This window comes from Mobula birostris, chromosome 3 (assembly GCF_030028105.1).
Source record: "Mobula birostris isolate sMobBir1 chromosome 3, sMobBir1.hap1, whole genome shotgun sequence".
NCBI classification, from domain to species: Eukaryota; Metazoa; Chordata; class Chondrichthyes; order Myliobatiformes; family Myliobatidae; genus Mobula; species Mobula birostris.
Genome location: NC_092372.1, coordinates 48,098,973 through 48,121,722, shown reverse-complemented (window position 1 = coordinate 48,121,722; position 22,750 = coordinate 48,098,973). Strand labels below are relative to the sequence as shown.

At 38.5% G+C, this 22,750-nt stretch overlaps 1 protein-coding gene across 6 annotated transcripts in view; it reads right to left on the bottom strand.

Moving 5' to 3' along the window:
* The window catches only part of ipo11 (importin 11), a 427,187-nt gene that overhangs the window by 233,588 nt on the left and 170,849 nt on the right, over positions 1-22,750 (bottom strand). For all 6 annotated transcript variants that reach the window (XM_072252587.1, XM_072252591.1, XM_072252593.1 and 3 more), the window contains exons 24-25: positions 18,643-18,722; positions 9,203-9,283 (exon numbers count right to left, since the gene is read on the bottom strand). In XM_072252587.1, coding sequence (XP_072108688.1) covers positions 9,203-9,283; positions 18,643-18,722 — 161 coding nt within the window. The remainder of the gene's footprint in view (positions 1-9,202; positions 9,284-18,642; positions 18,723-22,750) is intronic.

The window sequence follows — 22,750 nt, the reverse complement described above, 5'->3', positions numbered from 1 at the left end:
CCGAAGGCACACACTCAGAAATGTAGCAACAGCTTCTTCCCCTCTGCCCTCCAATTCCTATATGGACGTTGAAGCTTTGGACACTACCTCACTTTTTTAATATACAGTATTTCTATTTTTGCACATTTTTAAAAATCTATTCAATATACATAATTGATGCACTTGTTTTTTTCTCTCTCTCTGCTAGAATATGTATTGCATTGAACAGCTGCTGCTAAGTTAACAAATTTCACATCACGTGCTGGTGATAATAAACCTGATTCTGATAATTTGGACTTCAGTTAAATGATAATTTGTCTTTTTTTTAAAAAAAAAACCTTTTATGTATTTCCATGAAAATTCAGCTAACTGGGGTAGCCGTTTAATTAAGCCAAAGTGTCCCAATTAACCAGAATCCACTGCATTAATGTTTTTATATACAAAGCCTTCCCAGTTTACAAACACCTTACAGGAATAAAAACCTGTTGTTACCTTGGAAGCAACCACATTTTAAATTTTAGATTTAATTTTGAACTCAGTTCAGCAGTATTAGAATAATGTGTTTTAATCAGCAATTTTTAAATGAAAACCACATGTTTAAATTCACCCACGTGCAACTTAAAATTGTAGACCTCCTAGAAGTGCTAATGGTTATATATTGCAAATATAGCACAGACCTGCCTAGAAAATCAGTTACAAAACTTCTTTTTTAGCATTGTGCAATTAAAAATCCTTTTCTTGCTATAGAATACTATTATGACCAATTCCATTCCTGAAAATTCAAATATGAACTTGGTGACACAATTTCCTCTTTTGAGGTCCATGCACTGATATAATTTCCAATTCAATGGAATGACTGGAGCATTTCAAAGGTATATTGATTATATTGTCCTGAGGAACCTGTGAAGAAGATTAATTGCTAATCTTCATCTCTGGCTACATCGTAATTCCTAAACATTACTCAGTAATAACCCCACCGTGCCCCCCACCCCATTTTAACCTCATGATGCTCTCTTTAACCTCACTTGACTTCCACCTCCAATCCCAACCCCATACAAATGACCACATTCCAGTACCAACAGCCAATAAAACTATGTCAGTCCTGAATTTCTATTCCTTTTCCACAGGATTATCTGGTCCCCACTCTCAAGCAAAGATAAATCAGACACTGATGTCCAACTCATCAATACCTGTCTGATATCTTCCTCCCCTACAACCTCTTCCTTCCTATAACACCGACCAAATTCCACAACCCCAATACTGCCCGTCCAATTTTCCTCACAACACAAATCCCAGCTTTGAAGATAATGTATTTAAGGTTCTTGGTCCTTCCAGCAAGCTAGGTTATAGCAGATGGCCAATGATTTAATAGTTGTGAATGTCCTTCTTCTACATAATAGCACTGAATAAGATCAGTTTGATTAGTTCCAACCACATTGTGTGGAATATGCCAAAATACTGCACCGGTCAGTCACTAGTCTTGGTCAAAAATGTAATCATAAGAGCTGGTATGCAAAACGTACAACTATATCAGGGTAACCTGCTTGCCGGGGGAAGGGCTCAGAGAACTTCATTCTTCTTCACCAACGTATGAAAATGCTAACAAGGTAGAAGACTGTGACCCCAAAATGGAAGGCAGCTGAAAGGACAGATGGGAGCATTGTCTAAGACTGAAAACTCTAAGATATTTCAATTAAGGACTACAAGAATGAAAGTGCTTTTATCTACCAATAAATTATTGCTTCAACAAAAATGCAAAACCAAACAACGCACTTCGATTGAGAAAATGATTAGCTATATAACATGAAGACACTGTCAGTTTTATTAGGGCAATCCATAGTAGAAAATAGGTTTTCTAATCAAGAACTAAGTAAACCAAGCTCCTTGGAAGGATACCATACAAGCTGGAAACTTAGCTGACAGGAAAAAAGTGAGTGCTGGCTATGGTTGGTTGGAATAGCTTTGCATGTTTTGATGACAACCATCTGCTCATGTTTGACACAGATAAAATCTGCTTTGGCATTGTAAGCTAATGATTTCAGATCCAATACTTTCAGATTAGAATACTACAAAAGAGATACAGGCCCTTCAGCCTTACCAAGTCCATCCCAACCTGATCTTCTCCCTATGCCCATTTACCTGCACTCAGACCAATTCCCTGTAAACCTATCCTATCCAAACTTCTCTTAAATATCACAACTGAACCCTCATCCACTAGTTCCACTGTCAGCTCATTCCACACTCTCATCACCCTCTAGATCACCTCTCAGGGATTCCCCTTAATTATTTCACTCTTCTCCCTTAATCTAAAACTTCTAGTTCTCACCCCACCCAATGAGGGGAAAAGGCCTGAATGCATTCACCCTATTTATATAGCTCATAATTTTATATGCCTCTGCAAGATCTCCCCTCATTCTTCTGCACTCTCCTGGGAATAAAATCCTAACACATTCAACCTTTCCCTAACTCAGGTCAAGTTCCGACAGCATCCTTATAAATATTCTCTGCACTCTTTCAAGCTTATTGATAACTTTCCTGTAGGTAAGTGACCAGAATAATACACTAAACTCAGCCTAAGCAATGCCTTATACAAATTCAACAATAACACCCGAACTCCTAAGTTCAATGTCAATGTGCTAAAAGCTCTCTTTACAATGCAATCCACCTGTAATGCCACTTTTAATGAATTATCGATTTGTATTCCCAGATCCTTTGTTCAGTGACATGTGTCAGAGCCCTACCATTCACTTATCCTGATTTGTCCTCCCAAAGTGCAACATATCACACTAATCGGTACTGAAGTCCATCTACCATTATTCAGTCCATTTTCCCAGCTGGTCAAGATCACGCTGCAAGCTGTGATAGCCTTTCTTGCTGCCCACTATGCCCCCAATCTTGGTGTCATCCACAAATTTGCTGATCTAATTTACCACATTATCACCTAATTATTAATATAGATGATAAACAGCAAGCCTAGCACTGAACCCAGCAACACAACACTAGTCACAGACCTCCAATCAGAGACAAGCATCTACTACCAACAATCTTGGCTTCTCCCACTTAATCTTGAATATGAAGCGTCTGAACCTTCTGGACCAGCCCGCCAAGCAGGACTTTGACTATCCTTCTGTCTGCAGACCTTCTCTATCCAAATACTTATATAACCTGTCCCTTAAAATACCTTCCAATAATTTACCCATGACTGAAGTCGGGCCTGTAATTTGTTATTTTATTCTGTCTTTCTTAAACAATGGAATACCATTAACTATCCTCCCGTCCTCCAAGGCCCCTGTAATTTTTGCACTAGCCTCCCACTACATCCAAGGTGACAATGTCAGGTCCTAGGGTTATCCACCCTAGTTTGCATCAAGACAGCAAGCACCTCCTCTTCTGCAATCCTGATAGATTCCATGACCTCTCTATTCTTTTGCCTCAGTTTTATAGTCTCTGTGTCCATCTCGCAAGTAAATACAGAATCAAAACATTCATTTGTATGCATCACTGAACCATGACTGAAAGAAGATAATAGCTGGGCGCTCAATGTCAAAAGATACACATTGTATTGAAGGGACAGGCAGGAAGGCAGAGGGAGTGGCATTGCTCGGTTGGTAAAAAAAATATAATTAAAACCGTAGAAAGAGGTCACATAGGGTCCGAAGATATTGAATGATTATGGATAGAGCTAAGGAACTGCAAGAGTAAAAAGACCCTGATGGGAGTTGTTTACAGACCCCCCAAAAAGTAGTAAGGATGCAGCCTACAAATTACAACAGGTGATAGAAAATGCATGCCAGAAGGGCAATATTACCGTAGTTACAGGGGACAGCTATATGCAGGTACTGTAGATAGGAAAAATCAGGCTAGTGCTGGATTCCAAGAGGGGGCAAGATCTGGTGTGCCTACAAGACGGCTTTTTAAAGCAACTCGTGGTTCAGCCCACTATGGGATTAGCTGTTCTGGATTGAGTGCTGTGTAATGAACAGAATTGATTAGAAACCTTAAGGTAAAAGAACCCTTAGGGGCAAGTGATCATAATATGATCAAATTAACCCTGAAACTTGAGAAGAAGCTAAAGTCAGATGTATCAGAATTACAGTGCAGTAAAGGGAATTACAGGGACACGAGAGGAGATTTGGCCAGAACTGATTGGACAAGAACACTGGCAGGGATGACAGTAGAGCAGCAATGGCTGGAATTTCTGGAAGCAATTTGGAAAGCACAGGATATATACATCCCAAAGAGGAAGAAGTATTCTGAAGGAAAGATGACACAACCACGGCTAACAAGAGAAGTCAAAGCCAACATAAAAGCCAAAGAGAGGGCATATACTAGCGCAAAAATTAGTAGGACGTTAGAAGATTGGGAAGAGTTTAAAAACCAACAGAAGGCAACTAAAAAATAATTAAGGTAAAGATATGAAAGTAAGATACATAAAGTGTAAAAGAGAGGCGAGAGGGGATATTAGACTGCTGGAAAATGATGGTGGAGAGGTAGTAATGAAGCACAACAAAATGGTGAACGGACTGAATAAGTATTTTGCATAAGTCTTCACTGTTGAAGACACTGGCAGCATGGTGGAAGTTCCAGGTGTCAGGAGTCATGAAATGTGTGAAGTTACCATAATTAGAGAGAAAATTCTTGGGAAACTGAAAGGTCTGAAGGTTGATTGGTCACCTGGACCAGATGGTGTACACCCCATGGTTCTGAATGAGGTGGCTGAAGAGATTGTGGGGGAATTAGTAATGATCTTCCAAGAATGACTAGATTCTGCAATGTTTCTGGAAATGTCACTCCACTCTACAAGAATGGAGAGAGGCAGAAGAAAGGAACTATAGGCCAGTCAGTGGTTGGGAAGATGTTGGGGTCGAATATTAAGGTTAGGTCTCAGGGTACTTGGAGGCGCATGATAAAATAGGCCGTAGTCAACACGGTTCTCTCAAGGGAAAATCTTGCCTGTTGGAATTCTTTAAAGTAACAACCAGAATAGACAAAGGAGAATCAGAAGATGTTGTGTACTTGGATTTTCAGAAGGCCTTTGACAAGATGCCACACATGAGGCTGCTTAGCAAGCTAAGACACCATGGTATTATAGGATAGATACTAGCATGGATAAAGCTATGGCTGAATGGCAGGAGGCGAAGAGTGGGAATATAGGGAGCCTTTTCTGGTTGGCTGCCAGTGACTAGTGGTGATCCACAGGGGTCTGTGTTGGGACTAATTCTTTTTACGTTATATGTCAATGATTTGGATGATGGAATTGATTACTTCGTTGCAAGGTTTGCAGATGATTATGAAGATAGGTGGAGAGGCAGATAGTTTTGAGGAAGGACTTAGGTTGGGAGAATGGGCAAAGAAGTGGCAGATGGATCAGTGTTGACTATTCTCTAAATGGAGAGAAAATACAAAAAACTCAGGTGCAAAGGGACTTGTGCAGTATTTGCTAGACGTTATTTGCAGGTCAAGTCTGGTGAGGAAGACAAATGCTATGTCAGCATTCATTTTCAGAGGGCTAGACTATAAAAGCAAGGATGTAATGTTGAAACTTTATAAACTACTGATGAGCCATACTGAGAGCAGTTTTGGGCCCCTTATCTTAAAAAGGATGTGCTGAAATGGGAGAGGGTTCGCAAAAGTGAATCTAGGATTGAATGGCTTGTCATATGATGGCTCTGGACCTATATTCACTAGAATTCAAGAGTGAGAGGTAACCTCATTGAAACCTATCAAATGTTGAAAAGCCTTGATAAAGTGGACGTGAAGAGTATGTTTCCTATGGTGGGAAAGTTTAAGACCAGAGGGGCTTTTTTTTTTTAAAGAACAGAGATGAGGTGGAATTTCTTTAGCCAGAGTGGTGTGGTACATCTGTGGAATTCTTTGCCACAGGCAGCTGTAGAGGCCAAGTCTTTATGTATATTTAAGGCAGAGGTATGGACAGAGCATGAAAGGAAATGGGGAGAAAGCAGGAGAATAAGGCCGAGTGAAAATTTGATCAGCCATGATGGAATGGTGGAGCAGACTAAATGGGCCAAAATGGCCTAAATCTACTCCTATATCATATGATCCTACTTAAGATCTCGCACATCTCTTTCAGCTCCATGCATAAATGGCCACGCTGATTTCCAAAGGACCAATTTCGTTCCTTATTATCCTTTTACTCTTAATATAGCTAAAGAAGCCCTTAGGATTCACTTTCACCTTGTTTGCCAGAGCAACCTCATATCCTCTTTTCGCCCTCTTCATTACTCTCTTGCATTTTAGTCTCTAGTATCTCTTACATTTCTTGCACTTCAAGCACCTCACATGAGCCTAACTGGCTATACCTGATATGCACCTCCTTTCTTATCTTTACCAAGGCCTGTACATCTCTCGATAACCAAGGTTTCTTAAACCTGTTAGCCTTGTCTTTTGGTCAACAGAAACATACAGATTCTGTATTCTCAGTATTTCACTTTGGAAAGCCTCCCTGTACCAAGCATCTCTTTGCTAAAAAAAATAGCCTATCCCAATCCACATCTGCTGATGCCATCAAATTGGCCTTACTTCAATTTAGAATCACAACCTGAGAACCAATTCCATTCTTGCCATTATTCTCTCAAAACTACTGGAATAATGATCAGATTGCCGCAGTAGATCATCATGTCCTCTCTAAGCATCGCCGGAATAACTTCCCTGACAAGTGATATCATTACTCCTCTTCTAATACCTCCCTCTCTATCATGTCTAAAACATCACAACCTTGGTACAATGAGCCTGCCCCTCTTGCAACCAATATATACAGAGGAACACCTGGAGAAACTTCTGAAATGCCTGCTTCGTTGCCACTGCTACTGTGCGATCGAGAATCTCCGGAGGGGAAGGCCCCAAATCCTTGGCTTTGCCTATTGCTTGTTGCCGGGGCCGTGGTCAAAGCGCTCGGCAGAGATAGTGCTCAGTGCTCGGTGTCAGAGGGCTGGTCGGAGGCTCAAAGTTTTCGGACAGACTAAAGAGTTGGCTGTGGTTGGGTGCTTCCAGGATGCTGCATCGGCAAGTTTGCGGCACTGGAAGCTCATGGCAGGAGGAGTTATTTTTTCTTCCTTCTACTGTCTGTGTGAGATGATGGGACTTTCGAGAGACTTTGAGACTTTTTTTTTTACCATGCCCATGGTCTGTTCTTCATCAAATTACGATATTGCTTTGCACTGTTGTAACTATATGTTATAATTATGTCGTTTTTGTCAGTTTTTTAGTCGGTTTGTCTTGTGTTTCTGTGATATCATTCTGGAGGAACATTGCATCATTTCTTAATGCATGCATTACTAAATGACAATAAAAGAGGACTGCGTGTCCTCATAATATAACCACATAACAATTACAACATGAGTTTGGCTTGTGGAAGTTGACGAAGATGATGTTGAAGAGGTTTTGGCATCCCATGCCCAAGAACTGATAGATGAAGAGCTGATGCAATTGGAAGAGGAAAGGATAACAATCGAAACCGAATGCAGTAGCGAACGGATCAAAAGTGAAGTCGTCCAGGAACTGAACATGAAGCAACTGCATGAGATTTTCGCTGCAATGATAAAGTACAACTTTAATTTTGAAAGGATACATCAGTTTAGGGCATATGTGCAAGATGGTTTGAGTGCTTACAAAGAACTGTATGATAGAAAAATGTGCGAGGCTAAGCAGTCAAGCAAGCCTTCCACATCAGCCACAGCAGACGACGAACCTCGACCTTCGACATCGAGGCAGGCAGACATGGAAGATGACCTGCTTCCCCTAATGGAAAGAGACGACGATGAGATGACACTCAGTGACCCACCACCCCAACCCCCAGGCTGCGGACTGATACATTGCAGCGGTAGCCGGGACACACCCAGCACATCTTTAAGAAAAAAACCGAAATAAACAAGCTAATTAATTAGGTGCTGCCCAGCACGTAAATGTCAGCCCAGATCAGAAGCGATTGCCGATTGTGTCACCTCTGATCCGGGCCGATATTTACATGCTGGGCAGCACCCAATTAATTAGCTTGCTTATTTTGTCTTTTTTCTTAAAGATATGCTGGGTGCGTCCCGGCCACCGCTGCTCGCTTTGCGGATCTGTATCGGTCGGCAGCCTTGGAGGGTGGGGGCCACTGCACCACCCCAACCTCCGACAACTCAGTCTAACACACCATCATCAGTATGCTCGGCGCTGTCTTCCAGATTCCCATAAGTGATCTGACACTGTACATACATTATTTCTACTTTATATAGGCTGTGTACTTCTATGCGTTATTTGGTATGATTTGGCAGCTTCATAGCTTAAAAGTTACTGGAGAGAATGTTTCTGCTGAGAGTGCTTGTGAGAGATTTTCACTACCGAGAACAGTGCGGCAATGATTGTAGAGAAGTATTTCTACTTTATATAGGCTATGTATTTATCATATCATTCCTGTTTTTACTATACGTTACTGTTATTTTAGGTTTTATGTGTTATTTGGCATGATTTGGTAGGTTATTTTTGGGTCTGCGAATGCGCACAAATTTTTCCCATATAAATAAATGGTAATTGCTTCTTCGCTTTATGACATTCCGGCTTATGAACCGTTTCATAGGAACGCTCTACCTTCGGATGGCGGGGGAAACCTGTACCAGAAAGCATTCAGTAGGGTGCCATATTAAGAAGTCAATACAGAAGATAAGAGCAGAGGGCAGGGGTAATATATTGGCATAGAGAGGGAAACAGCAAACTATCATAAAACAAAACAGCAATAATTGACCATTTCCAGACTGGCAATCAGTAACTAAAGGGGTGGCACAAGCAGGGGTCTGAAGTATTTACAATCTGTTTCAACAATTTAGATGAAGAGACCAGGTGGACCGCTGCCAAATTTGATGATGACAGAAAGAAGACCAGGATCCAACTGCACAAGGCAGGGTCAAGGCTGAGGTCTCTGAGCTTCCTGTCAAGCCAGGGTGGAATTATGGTGTTGAATGCTGAACTGTAGTCCAAGAACAGCATTCTCACATAAGCATCCTTCTTCTCCAGATGTGTAAGGGCTGTTAGTAGAACAGTGGCTATTGTGTCATCTGTCCATCAGTTGCGTCAGTAGGCAAATTGTAGGGGGTCCCGTCTGGGTGATATCATGCTGCAGATGTAGTCCTTGACCAGCCTCTCAAACCATTTGCTTGTGATATTAATCATAAGACAACAAATAAAGCTTCTTCAACATTACCAATTTATAAATTAAAGTCACTACCTTAAGTACTTGAACTTGTCCTTCAGTGGTGATATCCTGCATCAGTTCACAGAAGGATTGGCACAGAGCAGCTGCAAAATTCTGCAAGAAATAATTTTCACATTTGTATCAAGTAATTTCATATAAACCTACATAAATATTAATATTCAATTGAAAATACTGTAGCTAATAGCAACGGTGGCTTATCATACTGAAATAGTACAAAACTTATATTTCATAAGGCACATTTTCAGAAACAAATTCCAAATGAACACAAAATTCATTTTCTTCATAAAATTACCAACCAAACATTTTTATTTCTGAGTTGTTAATAAGAAAAAAAGACTACTGTGAAAACAGCTCATGAGTTTTAACTCTGCATTAACTGCTGAAACAATTGAACCCTTCCTTTTTAACAGATTCAGCTTTTTGAATCAGCTTTTTGTTTTGATGCTTGGAATGAGAAGTCAAAAGATAACACATTTCATTCAAGTTACACACATAAAAGTTGCTGGTGAACGCAGCAGGTCAGGCAGCATCTCTAGGAAGAGGTGCAGTTGACGTTTCAGGCTGAGACCCTTTGTCAGGACTAACTGAAGGAAGAGTGAGTAAGGGATTTAAGGGAGCCAAGAGCTGGCCTTTTATATACTGGCGAGACCCGACGCAGACTGGGAGACCGCTTTGCTGAACCCTACGCTCTGTCCGCCAGAGAAAGCAGGATCTCCCAGTGGCCACACATTTTTATTCCATATCCCATTCCCATTCTGACATGTCTATCCACGGCCTCCTCTACTGTAAAGATGAAGCCACACTCAGGTTGGAGGAACAACACCTTATATTCCGTCTGGGTAGCCTCCAACCTGATGGCATGAACATCGCCTTCTCTAACTTCTGCTAATGCCCCACCTCCCCCTCGTACCCCATCTGTTACTTATGTTTATACACACATTCTTTCTCTCACTCTCCTTTTTCTTCCTCTGTCCCTCTGAATATACCCCTTGCCCATCCTCTGGGTTCCCCCCAGCCCCCTTGTCTTTCTTCGTGGACCTCCTGTCCCATGATTCTCTCGTATCCCTTTTGCCTATCACCTGTCCAGCTCTTGGCTCCATCCCTCCCCCTCCTGTCTTCTCCTATCATTTTGGATCTCCCCCTCCCTCTCCAACTTTCAAATCCCTTACTCACTCTTCCTTCAGTTAGTCCTGACGAAGGGTCTCGGCCTGAAATGTCGACTGCACCTCTTCCTAGAGATGCTGCCTGGCCTGCTGCATTCACCAGCAACTTTTATGTGTGTTGCTTGAATTTCCAGCATCTGCAGAATTTCTGTTGTTTGCGTCATTCAAGTTATTGTTATGCTTTGAAATAAGTGAATTAACAAAAATTAACACTATTTCTATTACAGTAGTAAATCCTCATCACTATTAAATGTCAAAACCAACTGGGATAGCTCAACATAAAAGGCTAGACAGAGAAAAACAACCATCAAAATCAGATTAAGAGCCTCAAAGCCAGTGCAACAATGTTAGTCTGAGTTTGTAGATTAAAAATAATGAGTGTGACAGTGTGATGTAGAGTCATTACATGGGCTCTATGTCTCCTGACAAAATAAAACTGGCTCCGCTGCAAAAACAGGTGCAGGTGTTTTATATACAGTGTCAATAAAAAGTATTCACCCCCCCCCCCAAGAAGTTTTCATGTTTTATTGTATTACAACAATGAATCACAATGGATTTGATTTGGCTTTTTTGACACTGATCAAAAGACTCTTTTGTGTCAAAGTGAAGACAAATTTCTACAAATTGGTCTAAATTTAGTCCAATTATTAAACACAAAATAATTGATTGCATAAATATTCACCCCCTTCAAGTCAGTATTTAGTAGATGCACCTTTGACAGCAATTACAGCCTTGAGCTGTGTGGATAGGTCTCTATCAGTTTTGCAAATCTGGACTCAGCAATTTTTCCCCACTCTTCTTTACAAAACCGCTCAAGCTCTGTCAGATTGCACAGAGATCATGAGTGAACAGCCCTTTTCAAGTAAGTCACAAATTCTCAATTGGATTGAGGCCTGGCCTCTGACTTGGCCACTCCAGGACATAAACTTGGTTGTTTTTAAGCCATTCCTGTGTAGCTTTGGCTTTATGCTTGGGGTCATTGTCTTGCTAGAAAACAAGTTTTCTTTCAAGTTGCAGTTCTCTTGCAGACTGTATCAGGATTTCCCTGTATTTTGCTGCATTCCATTTACCCTCTTCCAGGGCCTGCTGCCATGATGCATCCCCACAGCATGATGCAGCTACCACCATGCTTCGTGGTAGGGATGGTGTGTTTTTGATGATGTGCAGTGTTTGGGTTACACCAAACATAGCGTTTAGTCTGATGGCCAAAAGCTCAATTTTGGTTTCAACAGACCACAGAATCTCCTTCCAACTGACTTCAGAGTCTCCCACATGCCCTCTGGCAAACTCTATCCGAGATTTCATAAACAAGAGAAAATCTGCAGATGCTGGGAATCCGAGCAACACACATAAAGGGTTGGAGGAAACTTAGCAGGCCCGACATCTATTTCCATAGATGCTGCCTGGGCTGCTGAGTTCCTCCAGCATTTTGTGTGCGTTGTCTGAGATTTCAAGCGTGTTTTTTTCAACAGTGGCTTTTTCTTTACTGCTTTCCAATGAAGATGAGACTGGTAAAGCAACCAGGCAACAGTTGTTGTATGCACAGTGTCTCGCATCTCAGCAACTGAAGCTTGTAACTCCTCCTTAGTTGACAGGGGTCTCTTGGAGGCCTCCCTCACTACTTCCCTTCTTGCACAGTCACTCAGATTTTGACGACAGCCTGTTCTAGGCCGTTTTACAGCTGTGCCATATTCTTTCTATTTCTTGATGAATATCCAAGGGATATTCAGTGACTTGGGAGTTTTCTTACATCCACTTTTCAATAACCTTTCTGTGGAGATGCATGGAGTGTTCTTTTGTCTTCATGGTGTAGTTTTTGCTAGGACACTTGTTCAGCAGCAGTTGGACCTTCCAGATACAGGTGTGTTCTTACCACAATCAATTGAAACACTTTGACTACAACACAGGTTATGTGACTTCTAAAACCAATTGGCTGCACTCGTGATGATTTGGTGTCATATTAAAGTGGGGGGGGGTGAATGCTTATACAATCAATTGTTTTGTGTTTTATATTGGTAATTCATTTAGACCACTTTGTATAAATTTGTTTTCACTTTGACATGAAAGACTTTTTCCTGTTGGTATATAAAAACAACAAATTAAATCCACTGTAATTCAATGTTGTAAAATAATAAAACATGAAAACTTCCATGGAGGGGGTGCAGAGAATACTTTTTATAGGCATGTATATTTATATAGACACACACACACACACACAGTGCAAAAGTCTAAAGCACCCTAGATTTTTAATAAAGATTTTGATTTAGCTGTTTATTTTTTGTCTTCTGCATTAGTGTCAATAGAAAAGAGCAAATTTTAGATTTCCAAACATTCATTTTCCAAATAGTTAAATACTGCAGATAATTTTTTGACTTCATTAAAGAAAGTAACATACTAGGTAATAAACTACTTTTCAAATAAAAACTTGATTACTTTGTATATACATGCCCAGTGATTAATTAAGTACTGACAACAAACAGGATTCTAATGATCAATGACATAATGAGTTGACTGAACTAAACCAATTAACTGAAACAGGAATGGTTATAGAAGGAATCAAACCAGGTGAAGAACAACCAAACTAAAAAGTGAATATGTGGCAAATTTAACAGTTTAACCTTAAAAAAAATCAATTCTTACACCATGGCAATAGTGAGCATAGCACCAACACACAAGGTGGCCATAGTGCATCAGCAAGATCTCTCCCAAGCAGAAATTTCATGGCAGATAGGAGTTTCAAGATGTGCTGTCCAAGTTCTTCTGAAGAAGCACAGAGAAACAAGCAAGATTGAGGACCAGAAATGGAAACTGAATTCAGCAGATGAAGCAATATATCAAACTTATGCCTCTTATAAATTGGAAGAAGTTGAGCACTGATATCTTCTCTGAACTCACAGAAACCACTGGAACTCAAGTTCACATCTCCATAGTCCAGAGAAGTCTTGTCAGAAGTAGTATTCTTGGAAGAGTTGCTGCCAAAAAGCCATTCTTCCAAAGTGGAAACAGCATCAAGAGACTCACCTACACACAAAACACAAGGACTGGGATGCTGAACAACAGCAGCAATTACTCTGGGCTGACAAGTCAAAGCAGTTTATCTGCAGAAAAGCTGGAGAACGCTACATGGATGAGTGCCTGCAACCAAGAGTGAAGCATAGTGGAGGTTCCCTGCAGGTTTGGGCTGCATTTCTACAAATAGTTTTGGTGATCTGGTCAGAATTAATGGAATCGTCAATGCTGAGAAGTAAATGCAGAATTCATCCATCAAGCAATACCATCAGGGAGGCATCCGATCGGTCCCAAATTCATTCTGCAGCAGGATAATGACCCCAACATGGCCGAGGTCATGATGAACTATCTTCAGCAAAAAGGAGCTCTACAACAGATGGTATAGCCTTCACAGCGCCCTAATCTCCTGCTCATTATCGAGGCTGCTGGGGGAGACAGAAGTAAACAAGACAGCCAAAGTCTACAGAAGAACTGTGGCAAGTTCTCCAAGATGCTTGGAATAACCTACCAGCCAATTTTCTTATAAAACTGCACAATAGTGTACTTAAGAGAAATGATGCAGGTTTAAAGGCAAAGGGTGGTTACACCAAACTTGATTTGATTTACTGCTCTTTATATTCATTTTTTTGATGGTTAGAAATGTTTCACTTCATATTTTTGAAAGCATCTTCACTTTACAGTTTTATTTTAATATGTGCCTCAGAGGTTTGCATAGTACTGTGTATATATTTGCACAGATCAACCGATACTCAACTCTCTCCTCAGCTTATATCATAAGCACCTACAATTAGGGTTTATTTCCAATCACCCCTGGGGGATACTTTTGAGGCCCATTTTTTGTTTCTTTAGCCCCATTCACTTGCATATATCACAATAGCAAAAAATCAATTAATTAATACACGAGAATTATCCAGTACAAAATATATCTATAAATCGTAATTTCTAAACATGTTCTAAATCATTGCAGTGTCCTTTGTATTTATCATCTTACATACATGTTAACCATTTTTCCATACCATCCCCCAATTGTCCATGTATGTCCCTCCTGCACATTGTTACTGTGCATGTGCTGTTTCTTTCTCACACGAATAATACCGGCCCAGAAGCAGCACCTCGGTTTTTACAAGACGTACCCAGAACCACCAAACAAGTCAACAGACAAACAGGCCAATTGGAGTGCTTGACAAACAACAAATGTAAAACAAATAAACATTTGTGTATTAAATTTAATAAACTTAACTGTTGCTCACTGTATGCGAGTGTATTGGTTATGGCAAATATGACTTGAATGTGTGTGTTTATGTGCATACGATGTCTGGAAACTGTTTGCTGTACCAAGGGTGTGCTTCAGATGAATTCCAACTCAAAATGAGAAAAATCCCAGATTCATGTACCAAGTTTACAAAGATAGTATCAAGAAAATTGTTGTCACTGGCTGCTATCATCCCTCCCAAAATCTACATCAATGAGGTTCTAAATTATGCAATTGACTTTGCATAAACTCAGCTAACTCGAAATGAAATGAGAGATAGGCCCCCAGCACTTTATCAGCTATAAGCAAAACTAGTTTATTTTTCTTTTAACTCAGCATGTTGTCGTGTGTAAACGCATATCAATTGCTACCCTTAATATCCAAATCCTATCAATCTCTATTTCAAATATACTCAGTTAACTACACTTCCACATCACTCAAATGCATAATTCTAAAGATCTCCTACTTCTTCTAGTGACAATTTTTCTTTTCATTCCTCTATGGCCAAACCCTCAGTTTATTTCAAGTATAACAAGGGTAGAAAGACAGAACATGCATACAATATTTCAGCTGTGTTGTCACCATGGTATAATTTCGTAAGATAACTTTACTCTTGCATTCAAATTCATTTGTCCAGCCAATTACTTCATGTATGTGCACGTGAGCCTTCAGTAACCTGCATACAAGGAAACCCAGGTGCCTCTGAAATGAACTATTTTCAATATTCTACCAATCAAAAAACAAAATACTTTTCTTCCACCAATGATTTAGTAGTTTTTCAGATTATGTTCCACCTCCACATTCTTGTCCATTCAATTAATACAACCATGTCAGCAAAATCCTATGCATAATTTTCACAAGTCAAACTACTAGCCATCTTCGTATTATTAACAAATTAACACACATTATACTCGGTCTCTTCAACCAAATCAGTAAACATAAAACTACAGCGAACCTTGCAGCAAATTATATTCACTTCCTCAGCAACTCATAAAACCTGCACAGACAGTCTGTGCTAAAAATCAAGAAAAGCCAATTTATCACCTTCAGTAAAAAAAAATTTGCACTGTTGGTAAAAACAAGCTGCCGTCCCAAAAACTAAACTAAATTGCTGCATCAGTAAAAGCTGGTTGGATACATCAAGTAAAAGTGGGAATAGTTTCCTCAGAAAAATCTTCTCAGGATCATGGGAGCACAACCAAAAAGGAATAGGCCTGAAGTTACTGCAGACCAATGGATCCTTGCAGACTTTGTTGACTAGAAGACAGAGCTCAAGGTCATCTGTTGAATGTTATGCTCTGTGGTTCAAAAGGCAGAGGAAAGTCAGACAAGGTCTCACTGACAGTTGGGTGAATAATGCTTACAAACCCTCAAACAAATGAAGAAAAAGCTGTTGCATTCATTGCTTCTTGAAAGCTCAGGATGAAGCCTCCAGGCAAATCATGAAGTGGTTGTGCTTCCATTTTCATCTCACAATGAATCTAAGTTCTCCTCCCACACTTCCACCAGACATCAATGGCCAACTGATCTTCAGGGTGAAACACAAAATGGCAGAAATTCTCTGCAAGTCAGACACTTTATACTTTATACCATCAGCAATCAGGGATTCTGCCTACCTCATGACTATTTGCAGCATTTCTTGCTTTAAGCTTAGATTTCCAGAACCTATAATATTTTGCTTAAGTACATCTGCAAGCTATTCTGGTTTAAAAACTCTACATGTTGTTGGTCCAAATACTTGGTCTATCAAGAACACACATCAATATTCATAAAAAATAAGGTTAGTTTAATAAAGTTTAAAAGCTTGCTTATTAATAGGATATTTGAAATAATAATAAATTAGGAAATCTAAACCATGCTGACCCATTACATATTGCATTAAGGATTAGAAGTAGTCAGGACATTTTCCAGGAAATAATTGCCGCCTTTACTGTGGAAGGCAGATCAGGCAAGATCACTGAAAACTGAGCACAATCATGCTGGACTGACTGCAGAATCATTCAAGTTTACTGCATTATCCAGTCATGCAGGGCTACTTCTATAGGTACAAGTCTGCAGAAGCAGCTGCAAACCTGCATCATTTCCCCAGTTATTCACACTAACATATTCCTCACAGCTTCTATGATTACATGTTTCTATCCTGGCAATATGTCTATCCAAGTGAAAAGAAAACATCCTCACAGTAAACTTAAATGTGATTACTTTATCATTAAAGAATCCAATTCGCAATGTAACAACACACAGCAGCACCATCTTACCAGGTATATGCTTACTTTCCCATATTATAGAAAAATGCAGATGGGATGAACTCAGCCTGTATTATCCTAGTCCTGATATGTAGCCTAAAGATGCTTCCCAAACCTTTGATGATATGGGACAGATGCAGAGGATTTATCTTGCAGACCCTCTGCACAAGAATTCCAAGGAAAGATCCAAATAACAGATAGACTGATGGTGAATAATATAAAGGTCCTAGATCTTTAAAAAAAATTCATGACAGACTTAAGCCAATGTAGAGATCTGTCTTGTCAAAGCTATTACTGAATTTAAAAGTTTTTAAAATGTATGACACGGATAGATTCAAAATCAATTAAAACTGAAATATAAAAAAACTAAATATTTTAAAAAATGTAAAAAAAACAAATAGATTAAACTAAAGCAGATTATTTGTTTCAAGTAAAATATATTTTTTCAAGGCTACAATAACCACCAAAATTAATAGGATTTGGACTTCTTGCAGAATCAACATGATGTGCCATTCAAGTGGCAATTTCTCAGTGAATCATAGGAGAATCCCAGCAAAACACAGTGGTGAACACTGGCAGCTCAGTACTGCTACCACAGAAAGCCAAAGTTAACTATATTTAGACCAAGCATGTATGCGTTCCAAGGATTTTCCTTTAATCGCAGCCCAATGGTGAGGGAAAGTTCCAATTTCAGTCATTATTTAAAACAGTTTCACTTTGCTAATATTTGAGTTTCATTTGCTCCTTAGTTATTTATTTACTGAGATGCAGTGCAGAATAAGCCCTTCTGGCTCTTCAAGACATGCTGTCCAGCAACCTGATTTAACCCTAGCCTAATCGTAGTACAATTTACAGTAACCAATCAACCTACCAACTGTGAGAAGAAACTGGAGCACCTGGAGGAAACCCACGTGGTCACGGGGAAAATGTACAAACTTCTGACAGGCAGGGCCGGGGACTGAACAGAGGTCGTTGGTAATGTAAAGCATTATACAAACTACTTCGCTGTCGTGTAGGCAAAGAGTTGCTTGCTCAATTTGTAAAAGTCTGTAAGTACTTAAGATATTAGTAATGCTTTAATCTCATAAAATCTAGTAAGCAAACACAGTAACGATCTACTAAAATACAAAATATTTGATTAAGCTATACAGCACCTTTCGACTCTCAGGTGGGACATAGGATATGATAAAATGGGTCGCTATTTCCAGTCCTTTAATGCTGTTCAACAGCCCAAGAACTTAACAATAAGCTGTACCTGTAAACTATTTGGTTAAAGTAAGTCAAATGAAACAAAACAGGACCAGGGGACTATCCAAAATCTGCAGACAAATGTTTAAAACTAGCAAAGAAGCTTTAGTAAAAGAGAAAGAATGGTGCAATGTGATATACACTGGAACATCTTAAATTCCAAGAACAGAAAATTGGACCTGAAACTATACATTGGCAACAGGATGACAAAATTTGAGTGTTAACTCAGTACAGAGCTTATTCACTACACATCAACCCAAACAATGTTCAGATTTTCGACATAGATAAAAGTAAAATCTTTTACTTTAAAATCAATTACAAATAAGCATCTATTTAATATTTATTTGGAATGCAAAATTAGTTTTTGTCTTCCTGGTATTAGGAAACCATGAAAGAAACAAATATGCTTGACAATATGAAGGAACAGTAACACCAGTAAATTAGTAAAAGAAAACTTAAAAATTATATGACACTACGCAACTCTGGTTATCAAAACAGTATTGATAGTGGTGAAAATAAGATTTTTATAGTTACCTGTAAAAATTCTGAAGATGTCAAGAAAATGTAAGCATTTATTATCTGGAAACAAGTCCTTACATTTTCAGAACTAAGCTCTGCAATTAAATAAAACACAAAATACAAATTAGAGGCAAAGGGGAATTAAATTGATTACTTTATTTCTCTCAAATGACACTATTAAATGGGTATCCAATAATCCAGCTGCAGAGAACGGATAATTCAAACTTCTGACATTGCCTCAACCATATGGGAGCTACTGTATTTACAGAAAATTGTATCTAGTCCACTTTGGGAAGAAAATGAATGAACCCAAATATATAAAATTTACACAATTTTAAACTCCTTTAACTCTTCTGATTACACTTACAAATGTCCTCATTATATGATTATAATACAACGGGGTTCCTAAATTTATCACAATAAAATCCAGTGAAGCATGCAGAAGAGCTCTAACACAAGAATAAAAATTGGAGCAAACTACACTCCAAAACATCATCCTTTGTTTAGTGAAAAAATGATATTTAGCAGCTTAATTGCTGATAGTTCTCCACATAACAATGATGACTGCATAAGATTTTTACACTAAGCTGAAGAGGGTGGTATGCTGCTGTTATTTTACCACTGTTCTCTTATTGCCTCCTTGAGTCTAATAAAGAAGCACAAATTGAAGCAATGCCTACACCAATGCAATGATTAGGCTTGCTTTAATTTAATTACAACAGGTATATTTTCTTAAGATGGGTATTTTATTTTAATTCATGTGATTTTTTTCCATATAATTATAGATTTCATGTTTTTGAATGTTTCTAAAGCAGGAGTGAGATTTGTATCTGCTAAGTTTTTTTCTTTCCTTTGAGATCATAACTCTTCTAATCCCTTCCTTAGATGATGGCACTATGTTCTGAAACACACTCAATTGGATTTTTTCTACAGATTGAATCAACAACCTCCTTGAGACTACATCACACAGCAATAAATTGACTTCTTAGATCAGTTATGAGCATAACTATTAACCACTAAAATTATGCTTCATGAACATTCTAAATGCAAGTTCTTCTCAAGCAGTAAACTCATACCGATAAACCAATTCATTAGTCTATACATTGCTTCCAACAGTAAGCACAATTTTCCCCTATTATAGTTATTCTAGCTCAATGACTTTCTATGGGCTTCAGCACTGGAGTTAAGAATCCACTTCAGCAAAGCACTTGCCAAAAAGGATTCACATTCTGCAGAAGCAGGTCATTCAGTAGGGTACCTCCTTAAAAAAAACAAGAAAACTGAATATTTAAAGACGACGAGAAAGTAAAAGAACAAGTTAAGATGTATTTTGAACCTTTAACAATAATTAAAGCCTTAAGTATAGTATAGTATATCTTATACTGTTTTATAAGATGATTAGTAGTGCCAGAGAATGTAAGACACTAATTAAAACTATTTGTACATTAAAAAGTTATGCATACCAGAAGAATCAAGCTTCCTAATGTTCCAGTCTGTTTTGTAGGTATATGCCATGAAGTTGCCAAAGCTCAACTTTTCATTCACTTAAATGTCATGTATCATTACAATAAAACTTCCAGGACAACAGACAAGTGAGACAGTAACAACCTGAATTCTATTCCTTGAACTTGCGGAAACCAATGCTTGGCGAATAATAATAATCGACAATGAAACCTCATTGGTACAAGGAAGCATTTCATGGACGTAAAAGTGAATACAGGATTTTTGGTGCATTGGGATGCAAATCTATGAGCTAGTAATGTATAGTTCTCTTGATCAATACAACTTGGAACAGTATCTATCAAGACATTAAAAAGTCTGGAAAATAAACCAAAATAAAATGCCCCATTAGACTCAAGAACCAAAGGAGATATACAAGCACAGATCTAAACAATTGCTTTAAAACACATGAAAATATGGCACCATCTAAAATCAGTGTCAACAATAATTTATTGCACATGGTTAGGTTACTGTACAGGACTTTGCTCTCATAGAAAAGATTAATGAACCACACAATATTTTCAAAGCATTATGAATCAAACTGGAAATGTTAATACACTGTACTAATTAATCCTCATGTCATTTTGAATGAGTATGTAAAAAGACGAAAAAAATGTTCTAGTCAGTCATACCGAAGAATTGGACAAATATTTTGTGAATTCCCTGCCCCTCCCAAAAGCACAAAAAATAAGGCCAGAAAGTGTGGAAAACAAAGGTCCCGGAGTGAATGAGGTAATGAAATAATTTAGCATCTTTAAAACAAAATTTATCGGTGCAAGTTAGTGGATCTGGAATTTATTACAAAAGGCATGTCACCACACATTTAGAAAATAAAAATGATTGGCCAGAGTCAACATGAAATTTTAACACCTTTAGGTGTTGTAAATAGAACAGAAAGGAGGAAACAGTTCACGTACTACATCTAGAATTTCAGATGGTGGCCCCCAAAATAAAGCTAATAAGGGCAAAAGGATTTAGAAGTAACATACCAAGATAAATCTCGGATTGATCAACAGTTGACTTATAATTATTATATTCAGAGAGATTGGAATGTCCTTGACATGCAGCTTTTGCAAGCAATTAGAAAGGCAAACAAGAGATTTACCTCAGGAGTATTTCAGTGCACAAGGAAAGACACTACGCTGTATGATACCAGTGAGTCTGCACCTGGAATACTTAAGGAAAGAAGTACATGCACTAGAGTACAGTGAATCTTAATTAGGAAATGACCAGTGAAAACATTTCAAACAGACTCTGAATACTGTATCCAGAACCAAGAGTTAGAGAAGCAAATAAGGGGTTTATTATTTAGCACAGGGATAAGAGAAATCTCTTCATGCTGTTGGATCCGATTGTTTATCATTTTTCTAGCAGTTCAACAATTAACTATCTGCTTGTATTTTATATAATTACTTATATACAAATATCTACGTACTATGATTCTTTAGTAGCTATAGCATACATAACAGTTTAACATATGGTGGCTATACAAAGTATAATTTTGGAAGCTTCTGGCTGCATTAAGTGAATAAGTGTCTTCTTATTGGTTAGTTTTTAATTGCCGTATTGACAAAGTGCTTTCTAACTGGTTAATTTTTATCTATAGATTAGAATGGAATTTTTCTTATCTCCTTAAGTATAAAACAGTTAAACACTAAGCAGCACCATCTTAATCTCCTTTGTCTCTTGTCTGTAAGCCTTCTGCTACCAGCTTCTGCTGCTGTTTCCACTGTTCTATCAACTCTTAATAAAATGATCATGAAGCAACAAGTTTTATGCTTCATTCGTGACTTCTAAAAGAACCGTAGATTTAAAGACCTGAATTGCAAGTGGCGCAGTCAGCAGTAAGATACTCTGATATTTAGCATTTGTTACACTTGAAGAAAGGGGAACTTTTATATGCTTAAAAAACGGGGTAAGAACTTCCCTCTGATGTCTGAGAGAGAAGGAAACAGGATGGAAATCAGGATTTTGGACCACAATGTTGCTATTTAAAAAAAGTAAATGGCTGTGAAAATATTGGTTGCAATCTATTTGGTTCTAAACTAACAATTTTTGGGTTTAGTGCATTTAGCAGATATCTTCAGCCACCAGTCTTTACAGCTGAATATAGATTGTGAATTTAACTTTAATGCAGCTCAGAACAATAGGTTCACAGACCAGGAAGCAGGCACTTAGTCCAATCAACATTCCATTGCCTGGATGAGACAGTGACAAAACACTTGTTTTGGATGTGACGGTGGGAAGACTGTAAATATGGATTTGTTTGAATTGTGTTGAATTTTCTTTGATCTTTAGCACATAAAATATGTGTAGTGCTGCACATTGGCAAGACTTTCAACCGAAAGCATCTCCATATAATTTGTATTTGTATTTATTTTATTTTATTTCTTACGTCCAAGGGAGTAAAAATCTTTATGTTGCATCTCTGTTACAATGTCCAAGCAATTAAGGGAGGAAATGTGGGAAAATATTGCCCAAACACTAAAATTGTATACATAATTGTTTTGTATACATGCATGTACAATCATACCCAATCAGATCAATGTACAGTCAGATATACAATCAGATCAATATGTACTGATAACTCTGATGGCCCAGTGAAATAAGCTGTCCCGGCGGT